The sequence below is a fragment of the Athalia rosae genome, chromosome 4 (assembly GCF_917208135.1).
Source record: "Athalia rosae chromosome 4, iyAthRosa1.1, whole genome shotgun sequence".
Lineage (NCBI taxonomy): Eukaryota > Metazoa > Arthropoda > Insecta > Hymenoptera > Athaliidae > Athalia > Athalia rosae.
This window is the reverse complement of record NC_064029.1, coordinates 7,607,046-7,625,777: the sequence shown is the minus strand read 5'-3', so window position 1 is coordinate 7,625,777 and position 18,732 is coordinate 7,607,046. Positions and strand designations below refer to the sequence as shown.

Here is an 18,732-nt window from a genome sequence, read left to right as displayed (position 1 = left end):
TTATTGAAATGATCGATTAATTCATTTGTCAGTGTTTATTTGCCTCGGGTAACCGCACAACGATGTCATTGTTAACGCTTTAATGGTCACGGCTTTTTTTCACAGGAGCTTTTCATGGGACGACATGTTTTGCGTTTTTCTAGTTTATTTTATTGGTCTATTTTTGAAAATGTACAACGATAACGTCCAATTATGCGAGGAGGATGAGCCGCCATTTTCGCGATAAAATAAGAATCATTTGAATAAAATTGCTATTCCGTTCGTCCCGCACGAAATCGTTCGGGTCATGCGAGTCGGCGAAACGCACGAATTATACTTTATGAAAAAGAAAATATGCGAACGAAGTAAATGCACCGAACTAGAAAAAAAATCCGGGGTTTTATCCGCCCCGATTTGAAACGACAAGAATAGAAAAGTACAAATTTACGAAATCTGGAGTAGGAGTTTTTTGAATAATTTGATCATCCGCGGCACCGAGGCTGCTGCAGTCGCAGCTTTTGACGTGATGAATTAGTTCCTTGGGAAACACAATTCGTTATGACGTTAGCTAGTTATTAGTCACGCTCTGATAATATCGCGCAATTCTAGTTTTCAGGCTGAAAAAATCACGACAAAACTGGAACCACAGATATGTTTCAAATTCACACTTCCACTGTATACGCTGAGTTTTTTCTGTTATATTCAACATCTGTACCCGATGTGTCTGCACGCGAATTTTTTTTCACTGTTTTCGTTGTACTCGGGTTCAAATAAATTGACTTTGAAGTTTTCCGTATTCCCATCGAACTGAATATACGAATTTTTAAAAACAACGAACGAATTTCCTCTGTTTCAGATTTCTGAATTCACGAGGACGTAGCATGAACGTTTCCTGGTCGGCGGAAGACGGCGGGCCCGATGGGGCCTGGCCCTCGAGATTCAACTCTACTTTTTGGACCTACGAGAACGAATCCGGCTACGACGAATACGGTCAGTGATTTTTCTCTTCAAACTGTCAATTACCTAAAAATTAACTAGCCCAGAATTCATCCAACCGCAAAGGAGTTCGGCTCCCTCCCGCATCAAACAGTTGGGCAATAAAAAAAAAAAAGATACTAGAAATTCCGTCTGACAAAACGCGTACAGTTTAAGGGATGTAGATCGTCAAGGGCGCCGTAACGGTCGTTTCTCCGTATACCCAGATGAAATACCGATACATCATGGGCTGTCCGTATCGAAAGGTGTAGAATGTAATCTGTTGCGTAGACAGTAAGGGGTAGACATCAGACGTCCTACGCAGAATGGGGGGAAAAAGTGGGAGCACACGATCCAATAAAATTCGATCAAACGAAGAATCCTCGTGTGCAAAATGAGCCCGAAGTTTTTGCACCCATTGTAAGTGTATCGTTTCGTCGCGTGCTTGCGACGTGTATATATATACAATATTAGTTTTTTGTTAGTCAAGCTTCTTTCGGGTTCGTTTCACTTTATTCTTTCCGTTCTTCGCCGGTACGTATTCTATTTGATCTCGAATACTTCGATTTGGTTGTATTTTTTCTGACGCATAATATGCCTACCTGAGAAAAAGCTTTATCGCAGAAGAATCCGAAGATAACTCGTGACCTATGGCTACTGATTTGAAACTTTTTTGATTCTAGATGATCTTTACGATGTACCTGCCGGACTCATAGCCTTGTTGAGCGTCTGTTACGGGAGTATATCCGTTTTGGCTGTCGTCGGAAACGCTTTGGTGATGTGGATCGTAGCAACGTCCAGACGAATGCAGAGCGTAACAAATTGTTTCATAGCCAATCTCGCCTTAGCCGACATAGTCATTGGTCTTTTCGCGATTCCGTTTCAGGTGAGAAAATTATACGAGTTCGCGAGAAAAATTCTAAAAGTTTGAAAGGATAAAAAGGAATAATAAATTCTCCCTGAATCAACTCACTGCGGTGAAATGGTTCTTTGAAGTCTTTCGCGAGTTTTGAATAGGCGTTATAAGCCTCCCGTGCCACATACCTACCGTGAAGAAATCGTAGAGCCAAAGCAAAGCTGGGTGCGGTAATAAAAAAAAAAAAAAAAAGAAAAAGAAAAAAAACACAACGGAAAGAAGAAAAATCATTTCCTCTGGTTTTACAGTTTCAGGCGGCGTTACTGCAGAGATGGAACCTTCCGTATTTCATGTGCGCATTTTGTCCATTCGTACAAGTTCTCTCCGTAAATGTTTCGGTATTTACGTTAACGGCAATCGCTGTCGACCGACACCGTGCGATCCTCAAACCCCTGAGGTAAGTTTACCGTAAGAAAAAAAAAAGGAATAAATGTATATAGATAAAAATAAAATGTAAGTTATTTGATTACCGTAAACGATACAGGCACATATTTTAGCGAGACCATATTCCTATCCATAGCCATTTCCAGGCTGCGGGGATCACCAATATCACCATTATCAGATACATAACCACCGAATGGTATGCGATAAGAGTGAAGTAAAAAATTTCACGACTCCCCGTCACTTTTATCTTTCATAGTTAATGAATCTATTCGATGCTTATGGGACTTTTTTTTCTCTCGGCTTTTTTTCCCTATTTCGCGCGGTCACTGTGAAACCCGAACCGCGTATACGAGGTGCCACGTAATAGATATACGGGGTATATTTCGCTTATGCCCAAGTAGAAAGCTTTCGGTACCAGGATTCTAGCGAACGAATGACGATTTATGTTTTATGAAATTCCTAGAAAGAAAATAGCGGCGGAAAATTATGTTATCTGACTGACGATAAACTGCGAGATGCTCGGATCAGGTTGCGGAAAAAATTGATCCATCGCTCGACGAGAAGTAATGAGCATTTTTACATTCAATCGACTTCAAAAGCACCCGTATCACACGTACGAAGCAGAAAAAAAATTGTAAAACAACCTAGTTTTTTTTTTCAACTTCATTATTTGGCTGCGATCCGTGATATATGAGAAATCGCATAGAGCTGAATGATCCTATAAATAATTGCGATATCTACGTGTTTCTTTTTAGAAATTCATACGCTTCGATGGTCTTCGACTCGAGGTTCAATTTTCCGGGATTAAAATCGCGTGCGTATGAGGGAACGCATGCTCGTTTTTCAATGTTTTGTTTTTTTTTTTTTTTTTTTTGTGTTAAACTTAAGCCAGTCTTAATGAGGAGGATTCAGGTATCGTGACAGAGGATTAAAACATGAAGGCCAAAATTCATTAAATCTGCTTCAGTGCCTCCGCTCCGCATACGCGCACGTATCCATACACTGGTAAAACGGACCCGTAATATATCACGTCTCAGAACTTGTCCTAATTTCTTTGTTTTTTTGTTTTTTCTACAACTTTTTTACATCCCCAACTTGTATCAAGATAAATTATTTTCTCACCCAATTTATTATCGCAACGAATTTGATCAATTTCTGCAAAGCTTGGTTATCACTGTTACGATCGAGCACTTTGATCTCTCAGAAAATGGCAACCCATAAAATTCAACCCCAACTGGTTTCTGCCAAATCTGCTCGTTATTCGGGTTAAAATAACTAAAAACTAACCGATGTATATGTTACCGAGAAGTAGGTACTGTGTGCAGGCTCGACGATTGAAAAATTATTTATTTACACACGATAATAATAATGACGATGAAAAGATGTAGAAAAAAAAAAAAAAAAATGAGTTCAGCGCGTACGATTTCGAGCATAAATTTCAAAATTTTTGAATATAACGTTACATCTCTGAAAATCCTCGTTGTACGTCGCCGATGCGGACGCCTAGGGCGGCCTCGATACAACGTCGTTAAGAGCGCTACTTAATATTGCGATATTATATGTATGTGCTCCTCACGGCGGTTTATTTATACCCCCGTTCGAGTGAACAACAAAAGAGTAATATTCCGTGATATGCGCCATGGGTCGAGGGTATACGTACGTACGTACTTTAGTTTACGAGGGGTACCTACCCAGTTACAACGGAGCGCAGTTCGAGCTTTAGTATTTACTGCTGTTGCACATGCACCACCCTACTTGAAACTGATATTTACTAGAATTGTGCTGCCTGAGTGTACCATGTACCTACGTTGAATTACCTCGTAAATACACACCATCGATGTAACAAATGCATTCGAAACCGACCCCCCCGCCTCATTCGCGGTTGTTTCTTTTTCTCTTCAACAGACGAATCTCTCTCGAGAACCGTCGAACTATTATGAAGAGGAAAAAATCCAACCGCAGTCAAATTTGAATCGATCGGTGCTGAATAAATTCAACATTTTTACGCGTGGTCGATGTGTTTGGTATAATTATTATCGAGATTGCGTAACGAATCGACGAGGAGTACGCGCCCTTTGGTTGCATAATTTTTATCCTTTTTGAATATTTCGTCGATAAGATTTATACAGCTCGCGGTGCTTAACTGCGGATAACAAACCGCGTTACTACAACGATTCGTGTATTCATTCTCATATTTAAGTTGATTGGAGATTTTTTTTTTTTTTTTTCGATACGCCCTTTCGGCGATACAGTAACGCGATACGTTCGACACGTTACAATCGGTGTTAAAATCCAGATGTCGGGGTGTCGGGAATCGTACGACACTGTTATTCGAGCGGTATTTTTGGGTTCTACACGGGGTGGATACGGTGTCATAACTCTGCGGGGTGACGAATAATTCTCATTATTTCACGTGCTTGACACCGTCGTGAAAATTGAGGATACTTTGTTCTGTTTTAAAAGAATTCGGCGGAAAATAATCACGTACTTCTCCCCGGTTGCTGTAATTTTCCTACCCCGCGAAGGCGAAATATATGAAGAAAAACCAAAAAAGACTTCCATTGAAATAAACGGTGCTTTATACCCACGCTTATTGTTTCTCGGTTTTTTAAAGTCTTCGCTGAACGCGTTTTTTAACGAAAACAAACGAAAAATTTCACCTATCCCCTTTGCCCTCGACAATAGTAGTTGTGCGCGAGACAACGAGGTTTCGTAATTTCTCTGTCGGACTTTCGCTGAAATTTATATCGTTCTATTTTTGTCCGATGTATATTACACCCGGTACGAATATCGAATCGAAAATAATTGATTGCGCCGCAGATCTGGGAATTTCGCGTTATTATAGCGTCGTCGATTCATCGATCCGAGTTCGTTTTATAATAGTAATTGAATGTCAAACGTAAAATTGATGCCTGTGATATTCTATTTTTAGCGCAAGACCGAGTAAACTCAGAGCGAAAATCATAATCGCTGGTATCTGGCTTCTGGGGGGTGCTCTCGCTGCTCCAATGGCCGCTGCTCTCCGGGTGGTTATGGAACCGGAAAGTGCTGGGGGTGAGTTACGCACGCACTCTTTTTTTTACTCCGGAATACGTATCTCGAGGCGCTCGATCCCACGCCTCGTCGTAACCCTTTTCTCAAAGTATGCTAAAGTACATTGCACTGCAAAAATTGACGAACTTCGTATCATTCTCATTCCCATGCGTTTGTTTGTAAAATCCATAAATCGCCTGACAATTATCACGTGGATAATTTAAACGATGGTCAAGCACATGCAGCGGGGCGTTTAATATACATGGAAATTTTCGAGTGTGAAAAAGAGTGAATTAGAGGGCCCGTTTATTAGGGCAGTCAAATTCAGCCGTTGTACCGCGTGAACGGATGTAAATCATTGAGTGGAACATTCATTATTTTACCTTCACCCCCACGCAGATAACTTGACGACGGTTCACGGGGGCAATCTAAAATTTTCAAAGTTTATTTCGGTCGTATAGGGTGAGGTGATGTAAAAACCATAGATCCGTACTTCGGAGTTGGATTTCACGAGCTGTATAACTCGAATGGAAGATTCAGCGATTCGGTTTCCCTAGGTTGGCACGGGTACGTAGTCTGGAGCTTTGTACCCTTCCGTTAGAAATTTGGATATTCGTTTGCGCGTACTGTATGTACAGCGACTCGGATCGTCGAGACTCGAATCTTTTGATTTCTTTGCGGTGAACTCGAACCTCGCGAGCTACGAGATACAACAGCCACGCTCAAAATATTCGTCCCTCCGAGTTGTAGCTCAACGTATTTTCTTTGAGTTTTCTATGCGAGGCTTTACTGTTTCTTGATTTTCAACGTCCAATTCCAAAAACAAACCAACGAACAAAAAAAAAAAAAGAAACATACATAAATGCCAAGAGAGAAAAAGGTACTAGATTCAAGCGATTGGCATAGATCCCGAATAACGAACACCCTCAAAGATTTCATCTGGTTCGGAATTTTCACGTCAGATTCAACCGGATCGAAATTTCCCTCCACAATTTCGTGACGAGCTTATAGTCTTCATCCCTTCACGTTACGCACCGTTGTACGGTGATTGCGTAAACAAAGGGACGATTTTTTATTTTCTCATACTTTCTTCTCTATTTCCTTTTCTTTCTTCATTTATTTTATTCAACTTCATTCTATTTTAATCTTTTTCTCGCGGCATTATTACCCTTTTCTTTTCGGGTGCGAACCAATTTACGGCAGCCAATTTACGCGGAGAGCATAAAAGTCAGTTAGCGAAAAGTGACGAAGGGTGAAATTTTACTGCATATTTATACGTAGGTATTTCATTTTACTTTCTTCTTTTTTTTTCTTTTTTCATTACATTACACCAGCTGTACCGCATTCGCTGAAGTTAGCTGAAAACATTTTCCACGATGTTTCACTGGAATTTTTCTCTTTTTTTTTGCGTCTACTTTTTAGAAACGATGATTCTCTTTACGATCGGATTTGAATTGTGTAAAATCTTGTGCACACTGCCTCACGATCGGAGGATACGAATTACGGGGTGCTTGGAATTCCGATGATATTTTTTTTTTTCAATAAATTCCGTCGAATTTGCACGCTCGTTAGACTTAGAAGTGGGAACATCGCCTCTGGCTTATGTACAACCGAACACAACGCGCTATGGTCGTGAAGGGAGCATTAATTAAATTTAATTAAATGCACCTCCACATTAGCCGAGAACAGCAGGTGCGCTTGTGCTAATTAGGTGGGTTTATCGCGTTACACGCAAACGTCTCTGAAAATTCGGAATAAGCTAATTTGTTTCTTTTAGCCAAGTTTTTTCTTCCATCTATAGTTGTCCTCCAAATCTCTTGGCATTTTTAGAGCCGTCCGCGCGTTAGTTTTATTTATCAAATCGATCCCCGTCGTGAAAAACCGATGCTGATCCAGGCTATATAACCATATTGGAGGTAGGCAATTTCAATTTTATTCCACCTTCGATAGACCGAGCTGGGGTGTATACAATTACCTCAGAGACCCCTTACCGTACGTGGGTCACAACCAAATCCAAACTGCCTAACGACCCTGCTCTCTTTGCCCTATTTTTTTTATCCCATCATCGACCCAGGACGATGATTCTCTCGATGTCCAACGGCGAGGGATGAAATAAATGTTAACGGAAAGTACGACCAGATGCAGAAAATTTTTTCACCGGTATTTTTGTATTTCTTTTTTTTTTCTTAAAATCATTTATACTTTTTGACGGAGTTTTCATCGCTAGAAGTTTTATATAAGTTTCGGTAAATTGTGGGAACATTATTATTCAAATTAGTTCTCAGGAGTTATCTGAGTTGCTCGTCTTACAATGACCGAAATTCGTATATTTATACCCACAAGGTAATTCCGTTGGTACTTCTCATCCGATTTTTTTGATTCGGTTTTTTTTTCCACCTCCTACTTCGCTACGAAGAGTTCTGTGGTTATTGGATGAGCCGATGAAAAAGTTTTTTTTTCTTTTCTTTTCGTTTTTCCTAACGACGCTGTGCAGAGCGTTGAGTTCATCGGGAGTGATTAATAACTGAAACAAAATTTCTTTCCCCTCATTTTGGTTTTGATTTTTTATTTATTCAACACTTGCAAAAAAATTTAATTAACGCGAGTGAAACGTGAGCAGTGAAAATCGGCCATCTCTCACTTTTCAGAGAAGAAATTGCTACGTTTATATTTGTCAATTATACGTTCGTATACGATCTTCCGTATTTTCCTTGATTCCAACCCTTTTCATGTAGCTTAATACGCCGCGTATTCACTGTAACACGTGTTTGTTGTTCATAATGTTATTCTGATCGCGCGTGCATATTATATTGCTATTCATAGTAGTACGGTGTACATACATATAATTCTCCGGGTACAGATAATTAATCTTATACACGCAGACCAAACTAGGTCGCATCGCGGCTATACGAAACGTGTACAGTTTAGAACATGATCCGCGTATAACTTCATTATTCATTCGGAAACGAAAACAAGAAATACGTTGTTATATTCTTCGTTTCATGTATTACAATATACAAACACAATTTCCTCATCAGTCGATGTACGTATTTCGAATTCGCGATGTGAATTTGATCAATTATCCGGCAAGCGGATTAATCTCGGACTCACCAGAGCTTACTTTTTTTTAAAAATTCTACCAAACAACGACAAAGACAAAAACGAAACGGACGGTCGGATGGAAATAAAAAAACATTCTTTCCGCACGCGGAATGGTTTTTAAGTATAATCAAATCCGCGGAGGTCTTTGATCAAATTCTCAGCGAATATTCTCGTCCAATTTGTATCGGGGTGGTGCGCGTGTACAGCACGGGAGGTGGGTGGTGGACCAGAACGAGTCGACGAGGGGAAGTGAATCGTCTATATTTCCCACATTCGAAGACTTCTCGTCATTTTCGCGGTGCAAAAAAGTTCAACTCTCACCTCGCCGCCGCCAATTCTGCGCAATATCGAGGGTGAAAATGGGAGCGAGATCTCGCTCGTTAAACACAAAGATCTCGCCACTCTCGAATTGGATCAATAAAAAAAGAAAAAAAAAAAAACAACCGACGAAAGTGAGCCAGATGTTGTAAGCGTACCGTAGGATTCACAGACTCGTTTATCGTATTACAAATCATCGTTACTGCTGTACATGAATTTTCCTTTTTGTTTCAGCTGGACGATTTCGTTTGAAACCATTCTGCCGAAATGAAAATATGTCGGACAAATCTATGCTCATGTACAGAGCGTTGCTTGGAATTCTTCAATACTTGACACCGTTGGCCGTTATTTCATTCGTCTACGCTCGCATGGCGTTGAGACTTTGGGGTAGCAGAGCGCCGGGAAACGCGCAAGATTCTCGCGACGCCAATCTTATGAAGAATAAGAAAAAGGTGACTGCCGAATATTAATTAACTTTCTCCGTTCTTTCACGGAAATTCTTCATCAAACCGAAACGCTCGTTATCATTATTCATTATTCGTAGTAACGAAGAAGCGTGATTGAAATATTCTTTATCGTGGCAGACTCGTCGAGACGTAAGGCGTACAAACTCGACGTTCATTTTGTTGACGATATAAATAGTGGGCAATAACTTCAAAATGAACGATAAACAATGACGTCCACTTCCGGATCGATCTGCGCAATGGAATCGAATAAAAAAAAATTTTTGTTTTTTTTTCTCTATAACATTCCCTTCGTCGCGAATAAAACTTGGCGTATGAAATCGCGTGGATATTATTTGACCATAACACGAATATATCGGAAGAACGTTTCAAAGCGTATATAGGAGTGTATGAATGAGATGAAAAAAAGTATTACGCCCGCTAACCGGTGAGAGGTTGGTGAATCTTTTCCGGAAAACGTTGGGAGAGAGAGAAAAAGAAGGAATGAAAAAAAAAAAACGACGTGTTTTATAACGCAATGCGGCAGTAGGCACACGGGCACCCTCGAAAATGAGATTTATGCAAGCAGCTCCTCTGTAGATTTTTATGAAATCGTTACCCTGCTGCACAGAGTTCCCGGTACAGATATATATTATACCGTAATTTTCTATATCTATGTGTGCGATGTACACGTTAAAGTTCAGCTGTACACACGATCGTATACGAACTTGCTTCGCGTTGATTTTCGAATATTCGTGATGTAATATTTTCATTTTTCCTTTTTCTTTCGCCTTTCATTGCTGCCTTTTTTCATCGCATTAAATCGGCGAGTAAAATTTTGGATTACTCGTTGAAAATTCTCATCCGAATCAGCCGGCTTTTGTTGGAAAAAAAAAAAAAAAATAAAAAATAATTTCACCAACCTAATCCGTCGAGTCTCGTCTTGCTTCAGGAATTCGCAAAAGAGCGTTACGTTATATTATTTGTACGTACGTTTACACTGCAGGGTATGCATGGGGGTGTGTACAGGACTTGATATGAAAAAAATGTGTCACGTAGGTGTTCGAATGTTTTTCTTTGTTGAAATTATCGGAGGTGTGACGTGTGCGAAAATAAGGCTTTTCAAAAAGTTAATATAAGCGCGAACGCTTTTTGAATCTCGGGAAGTAATCTTCGAGGAAAATTGGACACGTGTCTCTCAACAATCTAGCGAGAACCAATCGGAATTCTGTATTAAATATACCGCGTGTTCGACTCTGCAATTCCCACGGTTCTAGATGTTTCGTCGATGCGCAGTCTGCAGGCTGGTTCAGATCCGAGAAAATGTCGATGTGTCCTTTTTCTCGCTTTTTTTTTTTTTTTTCACGGATTCCGCGATCGGAATTCATCCACCGTGTCGTAGCGAGTGTTCGCACTTTGAAGAAGGAGATTTCGGAGCAGTTGTACCGTTTGATACGATCAACGATGAAGAATCGCTATCGAATACCCCGAAAATATGCAAACCGTCTAGACAAAAAGCTTAGGGGATAACGAGACGTTGCAACGGAGATGATGAAAGGGGAGGCTGCTCGTTTATTGCCCATTGTTTCGTTACGGAGAGGTTGACTCGGTTGTCCTCGAATTTGATTTGCATGTACGATGGGAGAGATGATAAAATTGTTGAACACGCGATATGTCGCCAGTGAACGACCAGGTGCGAGCTTATAGGCGCTGGTGTACCTAGGTGTACATAACTTATACGTAGTACGTTTGATACACAATTATATAAGGGGTATGTTCGCCTAGAATGCTATACATACGACTTATTAAGAGCTTAACGTCGTCGTTGAATTTTCAATGGCGTGAAAATTCTCTTGTTATAATACACGTATACACGTACCACGGCGAGGATATGAACCCGGCTTTCAGGAAATTCTTGAACCCAGTCATGAATATAGTTGAGAAAACTTGCAGTACAGTTGCAGCGAACCAAATTCACCTCACAGCAGCGTTCGCATCTTTTATGTTACGTACCGTGTGTTATAAACTATTCGATATACCGCGACGTAAAAATCAGTCGGACGAAAGGAATCGTCGGAGTATCTAGAAGATTGATATTGCGCGGTATACCTATAGGTACGCAGTACGTATTTTATTCGGCGGAAATTAAAGCGAGAGCTTCTTTCATTCGGAATTTTTTTTTGCTTTTCTCTTCTCGTTGCACTTTATCCATATATCCGCATTAATCATAACTCTCGACTCAGGACCGCGTGACGATGGTCCTCGAATTCAGATATCTTCAAGAGATATCTCCATAAGCCGATCATTTTGTCGTCTCTATTTTTTCCCATCAATTATCTATTTTGTTCCGCAGGTGATCAAGATGCTGGTAATCGTGGTAGCTCTGTTCGCCGTATGTTGGCTACCCCTGCAGACCTATAACGTTCTTCAGTACACGTACCCGGAAATTAACGAGTGAGTATTTATGGGCATACATAATACGTAGATACGTATGCGTTTTGCATCCATCGCCATCGAACTTGGGGCGATAAAAATAGACGGAAAGATTTTTACGATCCAATATCGTTCTATCTCAACGTTAATACGTCATCGTACAATGGGAATAGCTGTGCGATGGAAGGAGCGTTGGATCAATCTTTTTAATAATTTTCTAACAATTATTAAAAGATATTTTGATATTGAAATTCATAACCGAAGATCGGTCGAAATATCAGACGTTGGTTCGCATGAAGTAAAACTTGAATCCAGGTACATCTATTCCAGAAGCTTTTATTCTCGTGTATTTTCAATATAGAGAAACGGTTTATTGTGCACCGATGAAAGAAAATGTACATTCTAATATTTTCCTCTTCGGAAGAGCTCGCGCTTCATTGTTCTCCAAAAAAACATGTATAAAATACAAAACGTGGAATTTTCCAAGTCAAACTATCGCTGAGGAGAACTATGATAAACGGGTGGGGTATGTCATACGTATACTTATATGTATTATACGCGTACCTACATACCAAATACGCGAATATCCCTACATATTTCTTACAATAAACGGTGGATTATTTTTTCCTGCAATTTTTTTTATTTTTCATCGATGTTTTTCCTCAGTCTCTTGTGGATTTATGCTTATTGCAATTTTTGGATATCTTCTCTGTTCCTTTGAGATTACCCTAAGGTAATATAAAACGTTCATTATAATACGTACATGTACATGTTTAAAAATTTCATTTCGCAGAATCATCTTCATTATTATTATACTTATTATTATTATCATCATTATTATAATTATTATTACATACCTGCCTACGTGCTGTGATGCGCCAACATAATGGTTATACCGATATTATTATTATGATTTTCCATCCGACCTACTATGCGATAGCCGCCGGCCGGGTTCTCGCTACGTTTCGGTATATATACCCATGCAATTGCTTCTGATTACCGGCTAACGCAGAGCTTCTCATCAAAGTGCATCGGAACGATGTATTTCTTTTTCATTGTCTTCGCTTTTCTTTTTAAATTTTTCTTCTTCACCTGATTGCACCTCGTCAGATATTGTTTCACGGTTTATGTATACATTGAATCGGGCACGTCCGTAAAGATTTCAACGAGATTCAGCTGTGTAATGATAATGTTAGGGAATATTTGACATTTGAATGTCACTTAAAATATAAATTTTTTTTTTTTCATTTTTTATTTATTTTTTAACTAATTTTTAGACTGAAATATCGCGTTGCGGCGTAAGGAAACACTTTATACACTTTGATGAGACGAAATTCTAAACCACTCTAATAAGTTTTGTCTAACCCGCAACTTTTTGGGGAGGGGTATACCTAATGAGTTTCGGAAACACGAAACAAACTGGGAATACACTTTCTAGGAGATACTTGTTTTTCGGAAATGTGAAACTTTCTTTCGCTCATATTTAGAATATGGCGGTTAATAGCGGTGTGAGGTGGAAACAATTCACTAAATTACGATGACGTCACTGAACACATTAATGCTTTTTTTTTTTGGTTTTTTTTTTCTCTCGAACAATTTCAGGTACAGATACATCAACATAATATGGTTCTGTTGCGATTGGCTGGCCATGTCGAACAGCTGTTACAACCCCTTCATCTACGGCATTTACAACGTAAGTAAAAGTATGTAGTTATTTTTACATCAGCGTGATGTTTGATTTACGATATGTTCGTTGTATTACTCGCCTCCGTCGCTTCGAGCAGCTCTTCGCTATCATTAATACAAGCTTTTTGCATGAAATATAAATGAGAGGCATTCTGGAGCGTAATCATCAAAACCGAAGGGTTGATTATTTTGATTGATGATCCGAAAATTATTTGGAGTCCATGTAAAGTTATCATCCTGTTATAAGACGTCGCAATTGTCGGGCTTCTATTGTTTTAGATGTATATAATGATTGATTTAAACGTGAAGACTCTTGTGATTCGATGATCGTGTACATGAATTCGAAGGAATTGTGCGAAAATTCCACGACCCAAGAGTAGAAGAAAAATATTGTTATCATATAGCAGAAGAGAAAATATTTATTGAGCACACTTTTCTCAAAATTACCCTTGCTCTGATCCGTTAGGAAAAATTTAAGAGGGAGTTCCAGCAGAGATGTCCGTTCAGATCCCGAAAATGGTCGGCTAGTCCACCCACGGATAGCCTCGACCTTGATAAAACTCAATCTACGAGGGCGTCCATCAGGTATATCCTCAGGTGCTTGATTACCCTACCATCGAAAATGCTTTCGTCTATAATATGCTTCAGCATCTTTTTTACTATTTTCTCAATTCTATTTTCTTGCGCCATTTGTAATTTAAATATTATATGAGCCGAAAAGTCTCCTGCCTCCTTTTTTAATCTTTTTTAATTATACCTAATACTCCAAGCTATCAAATTTCAGTTATGGTAATCGACCGAGCGTAATAATTTTCGTTTTTTCTCTTCTCGCGTTTCATTTTCTTCCGTTAAAATCGAAGGGGAGACAATAACGCGACCTCTATAAAAAGCTTAGGTGAACGAATTTGAGAACAGAAGACAAAAAGAGAAATAATTCTAATATTTTCGCAACCATCGGCGATTCGGTTTTCGAAAACGTGATTTATTGAAATCAGAGGACATGTAATGAATTCCAATGTTAGACTTTTTTTCACAAGGTACGATTGGCGACGACCCGCGTCGGGCGGATGCCCGGCGGCAGCTTCATTTTACCGAGGGGTTTCCGTAAGAGGACCACCCCGTTTACCAGCCAACGGAATTGACGCGGCAACTAGAAGTCTGACGTCAACTAGCTGTTGTATCCGTAACGGAAATGGGACCCTCGGCAATGTTCCCAAATCCCCGAACAACGGCACTGAACTTTACGTCTTCGCTTCCGGAAGGCACAAGCACACGAACGACCTCAACTCGAGGGAACTATGTCTCTAATTCACCCCTAGTTAGTTAAAACAACGCCCCAAATTCTAACACCAGCAGCATCATTTACTTCGTATTAGTATCATTCTCGTTGAAATTCTAGATGCGATGCTCATGCGGAGAGATTGATCTTCAACGAACCTACATAGGATATCTGTCGACAATTTTTAACACGTGTTAGTCATTTGATTGTATAAAAGAACATTGATCAATATTGATTATTTTAATAGAAAAGAAGCTCTAATTTATTCTATTTTTATCATATTTCGAATAGGACCTATATATCGATGGAGTTAGAGGTGAAATTTTAATCCAAATTAGAAATTGATGTGCGGTTAGAGTCCACCTCCATATAATACCAAATTTTTGAAAAGTTAAAAAACATGTAGATATAAGAAAGGCAATAGAATAACTATCTGTTGCAGACTACAACTCTCGATAAGACAAAGAAAAAAAAAAATATTAAACATTATAAAACGATGAATTAATTTGATTAGAATAGGTATTAAAATTGTTGTTGTAATTATGAAATAATGGTCGCCAATCTGTGTAATGTACGACTGACGTATGGGTGTTGCTTGTATTTATATGATGGGTATGGCTCAAAGAACCGGAATTTAGGAAAACTAGCATTTCCTTTGTCAAAGTTGCTGGCTGTGCGAAGGAGTATTGAAACTTTCTGCTGATCTGGTAATTCTTCATTCTTACAGGTAATTCACCCCCCCCCCCCCCCTTTTTTCTGTGAGAGGCCAATTTTCCGCGATCGAACAAAAAGAGAAAAGAAGAGAACCGTAATAATTTCGGCACTAAATCTTACGACAGTCAAAGAGCTTTTTCATTAGATTTGAGATCGTCTCGTGGATCGTCATAATATGTGCAAGGATTTGTAGTGTATATAGGACAGTAAAACAGGCTGTGAAATTAAAAAAATTTCTATCGTTTCCCGTGACCGAATATCAATTTTTTTTTTTTATGTATATTGAGACCGATTAACACCTTAACCTACATATTGGGGGGTAAAAATGATCATCCGTTCTCAGCTGTTGATCGAAGTCGATTAGCTGAATGAACAGTTAAAACCGAAGTGGTACCATCGATCGCTTTAGTGGCTATATTTATACCAATTGCAGCTCGAAGGTTATCTCGAGTTCTTCATTGAAGAATGTATTCAATGGAATGAAATAAACTGGGTCGAACTCGTTACGTTCTTTTGTACGGGGGCGATTGGAAGGAAAGTGAAAAAAGCATTTGGAAAAGGTCGTCGGAGAATTACACGGTTTTATGAAAGGATCGCGGTTTAATTAATAAAATATGAGAGCTTGAAATCGAGTGAAGTGAAAATGACTCAAATTCGCTTAAACTAGCTTGAAATTAATTCTAGTATGTTTATAAGTGACTCCTGAAGCTAGCCACTTAATTAGCTTTAAATTGTCACGTGTGTTGTATATACATGTATGTAAAATTATTACACAACGTGTAAATTACTATTTTTCAGAATTGAAAAACTCTAGTCACTGTAAGAACAACATGATAGGGGAAAGAGGCGTTTAAAACTGTGAATGTTTTAACATTTAGATATCGAATTTTTAGCCTAACTTAATAATAGCGGAATTATAAATTTTCACCTTACGACTTTGAAGAGCCAACTGCGAATTCGAACCACAAGTTTGGGCGTTTTCGTATCTCAAAATCGCGCGGTATGTAAAATTTCCGAGTAGTAATGCGGGTTGAATTAATTACTGTAATATATGTCATTCAACCCTGTAGAAGATTATTTTGTACTTTACATTTATGACAACGCGTGAAGTTATCTAGCAGGAACGAGAAAAGAATATTAAAAATTTATTTCGATGTACTTTAATTTTTGTGAATATCATTCCTTGTAATATTGTTTTTCTCTGTTGTCTCCCATATGAATGTATGAAATATATTTACACGAAATAAAAAAAAAAGAACAAACAAGCAAAAAACGTTACATGTGACTCGATATAAAACGAGCTAATTATACCCGTGAAGGAAAAATAAGTAGGATTTTAAAAGTAGTCGATAGCTTACGTATTGTTTGTCAAATAATAATAATTATAACTATTCTTTATAAACCTGTTCAGGATAATATGAATCGCGGTTTCCTCGTGTGGTACAATTGTCGTGTACATACTTTTTGCAGTGAACTTGCAAAATTTATAGAAAAAATCTCAAAACCTCAAATTTTGATCCTGTATAAATAATATGCTGAGACAGTGAACAGCTCATATTTCGTTATAAATAAATGATATGATACGTTGTTATTCGTAATTGTAGCTTCGGTCTTCCTTCGGTTCCACTTGCAATCAGTGGATCGACCTGATCCTCTCAAACAAGGGGACCAAAAAAATACGTAGATAAATAAATTAATGCGGCCGGCCGGAAGTTGTGATTCATTCGTTTTTCCGTCGATACTTCACCGAATCGCCAAGTTCGTTTTATTCGACGAATCAGATTCTGAAGTGATTTTCAATTTGCACGGAATTTCACCGATCGAATATCGGCGATGATCAGAGATTCGCGATTCCAATTATACGAACTATATTTAGGTTTTCCATTCTTTGATACGAGTTCGAATTATCGTCAGATTAGATACGGGCGCTCTTAAGATCGAATCAGACGTCGTGATTGAATGAATTTTTAGTTGTCCTTGGAGATAAACGGTATATAAATCAAACCGCGTATCAAATGTTCAAAACTGTTATCACTCTTTAGCGTACAACAATGAAAGTGTTGCTCGCGTTATTAGCCTGCGTGATCGGTGAGTTTATCTTCTATTGTTCAAGAGTCTTATAACCCTTATACCTCTCAATATACGAACACGATGACACGAATTTTCAGCTGCTACCGGCGCAGATATTTCCGGCAGAGTCGTCGGAGGTTCCGCGGCGACCATCGAAGCCATTCCGTACCAGGTAGAGTCCGTGTTTTATGCATAAAATATAACGTCGTCCGAAATTCCTGAACGTTATACTTCCCTTAGCGAGGAACCAGAATCCGCTTTCGGAATATCGTCGACGATCTGTTGACCACGCACGGATAGAAATATGTGGAAAATTTTCATTTCAGCTGAGTGTATGGGTAAAAGAAACGTTCAAGTGCGGTGGCGTTATCATAAGCACCAAAGCCGCTCTGACGTCAGCCCGATGCGTCGACGGGTGAGTTTTAAGCCCTCGTTCGTTAATGGAATTTGAAAATTGTTTGTTCTCAAATGGTGAATTATCATCGGCGGATGTACATTATTTTTCTCAGAGAAACCGCGTCGACCATCACGGTGAACGGAGGTACGGAGCACAGAAATAAAAAAGGCTCACTGCAGAAGGTTTCGTCGATCGTAGCTCACCCGAGTTACTCACGTACCACATGGGACTACGACATCGCGATATTGAAGCTCGCAAGCGCCTTTAAACTTGGCCCGAATATCGGCGTCGCGACTCTTCCCAGCGACGGTGAAACCGTAGCGGTCGGCAGTCTCGCTACAGTTTCCGGATGGGGAATCACCACGGTATGAGCCATCGAGACATTTTTATACACCCCCCCTCCGATTATCAACGCTCGGGTGAACATCGGAAGCGTAAAATTCCAAAAAATCTCTTTTTTTTACCGATTCAATTTTACAGATCGGCGGAACGGAGTACGCCGGACGATTGCAAGTCGCCACAATGCCTGTCGTGGCGACGTCCGTCTGCACCACTGCATTGAGTAGAATAAACAAGATAACCGACCGGATGCTATGCGCCGGTTACACAACTGGAGGAAAAGATATTTGCACCGTAAATATATTTCTCATGAAATTTTATCGAACGATGATTCGAGATGGGGTATTCTTCTGGACGTCTTAATTTTTTTTTCTTCCAGGGCGACCACGGAGGCCCTCTGGTATACGCGAAGAAGTTGATCGGCATAGTTTCATGGGGAGGCGGATGCGGTGCCGTTGGCAAACCGGCAGTTTTCACCAGAATTGCCGCCCTTCGTTCTTGGATCAGTACTAAGGCCGGTGTGTAGAGATGAAGAAATGGAACCTCAGGTTGCTCAGAGTATTTTAATAAATTAATCCATTTACCGTGAAAACAAGTGAGAATTTCATCCAGACGGTTGATTTATCGCAGAAATCATTTCCATTTTTTTCATCGATCCAATTAT

General features: G+C 39.4%; 2 protein-coding genes across 7 annotated transcripts in view; both read left to right on the top strand.

Moving 5' to 3' along the window:
• LOC105692764 (RYamide receptor) overlaps positions 1-16,849 on the top strand; it is a 33,958-nt gene extending 17,109 nt beyond the window's left edge. For 3 of the 6 annotated variants that reach the window (XM_048654963.1, XM_048654962.1, XM_048654964.1), the window contains 9 exons: positions 836-969; positions 1,638-1,840; positions 2,119-2,267; positions 5,187-5,308; positions 8,942-9,159; positions 11,504-11,604; positions 13,186-13,276; positions 13,736-13,866; positions 14,292-16,849. In XM_048654963.1, coding sequence (XP_048510920.1) covers positions 861-969; positions 1,638-1,840; positions 2,119-2,267; positions 5,187-5,308; positions 8,942-9,159; positions 11,504-11,604; positions 13,186-13,276; positions 13,736-13,866; positions 14,292-14,577 — 1,410 coding nt within the window. In that variant the 5' untranslated portion in view covers positions 836-860 and the 3' untranslated portion in view covers positions 14,578-16,849. The remainder of the gene's footprint in view (positions 1-835; positions 970-1,637; positions 1,841-2,118; positions 2,268-5,186; positions 5,309-8,941; positions 9,160-11,503; positions 11,605-13,185; positions 13,277-13,735; positions 13,867-14,291) is intronic. The other 3 variants (XM_048654965.1, XM_048654966.1, XM_012412197.2) reach the window with 3 other exon arrangements.
• Positions 16,850-17,264: 415 nt separating this feature from the next.
• Positions 17,265-18,660, top strand: LOC105692655 (trypsin-1-like). Its single transcript, XM_012411983.3, has 6 exons — positions 17,265-17,350; positions 17,431-17,504; positions 17,659-17,747; positions 17,842-18,094; positions 18,210-18,362; positions 18,448-18,660. The coding sequence occupies exons 1-6, from the start codon at positions 17,314-17,316 to the stop codon at positions 18,592-18,594; spliced, it is 753 nt and encodes a 250-aa protein (XP_012267406.2). The 5' UTR covers positions 17,265-17,313; the 3' UTR covers positions 18,595-18,660.
• The last annotated feature ends 72 nt before the right edge of the window (positions 18,661-18,732 follow it).

Coding starts and splice junctions, on each gene's coding strand:
- LOC105692655 (XM_012411983.3), top strand. CDS start 17,314: ATGAAAGTGTTGCTCGCGTTATTAGCCTGCGTGATCG. Junction 17,351..17,430: donor GTTATTAGCCTGCGTGATCG/GTGAGTTTATCT, acceptor ACGAATTTTCAG/CTGCTACCGGCGCAGATATT. Junction 17,748..17,841: donor TCAGCCCGATGCGTCGACGG/GTGAGTTTTAAG, acceptor TATTTTTCTCAG/AGAAACCGCGTCGACCATCA.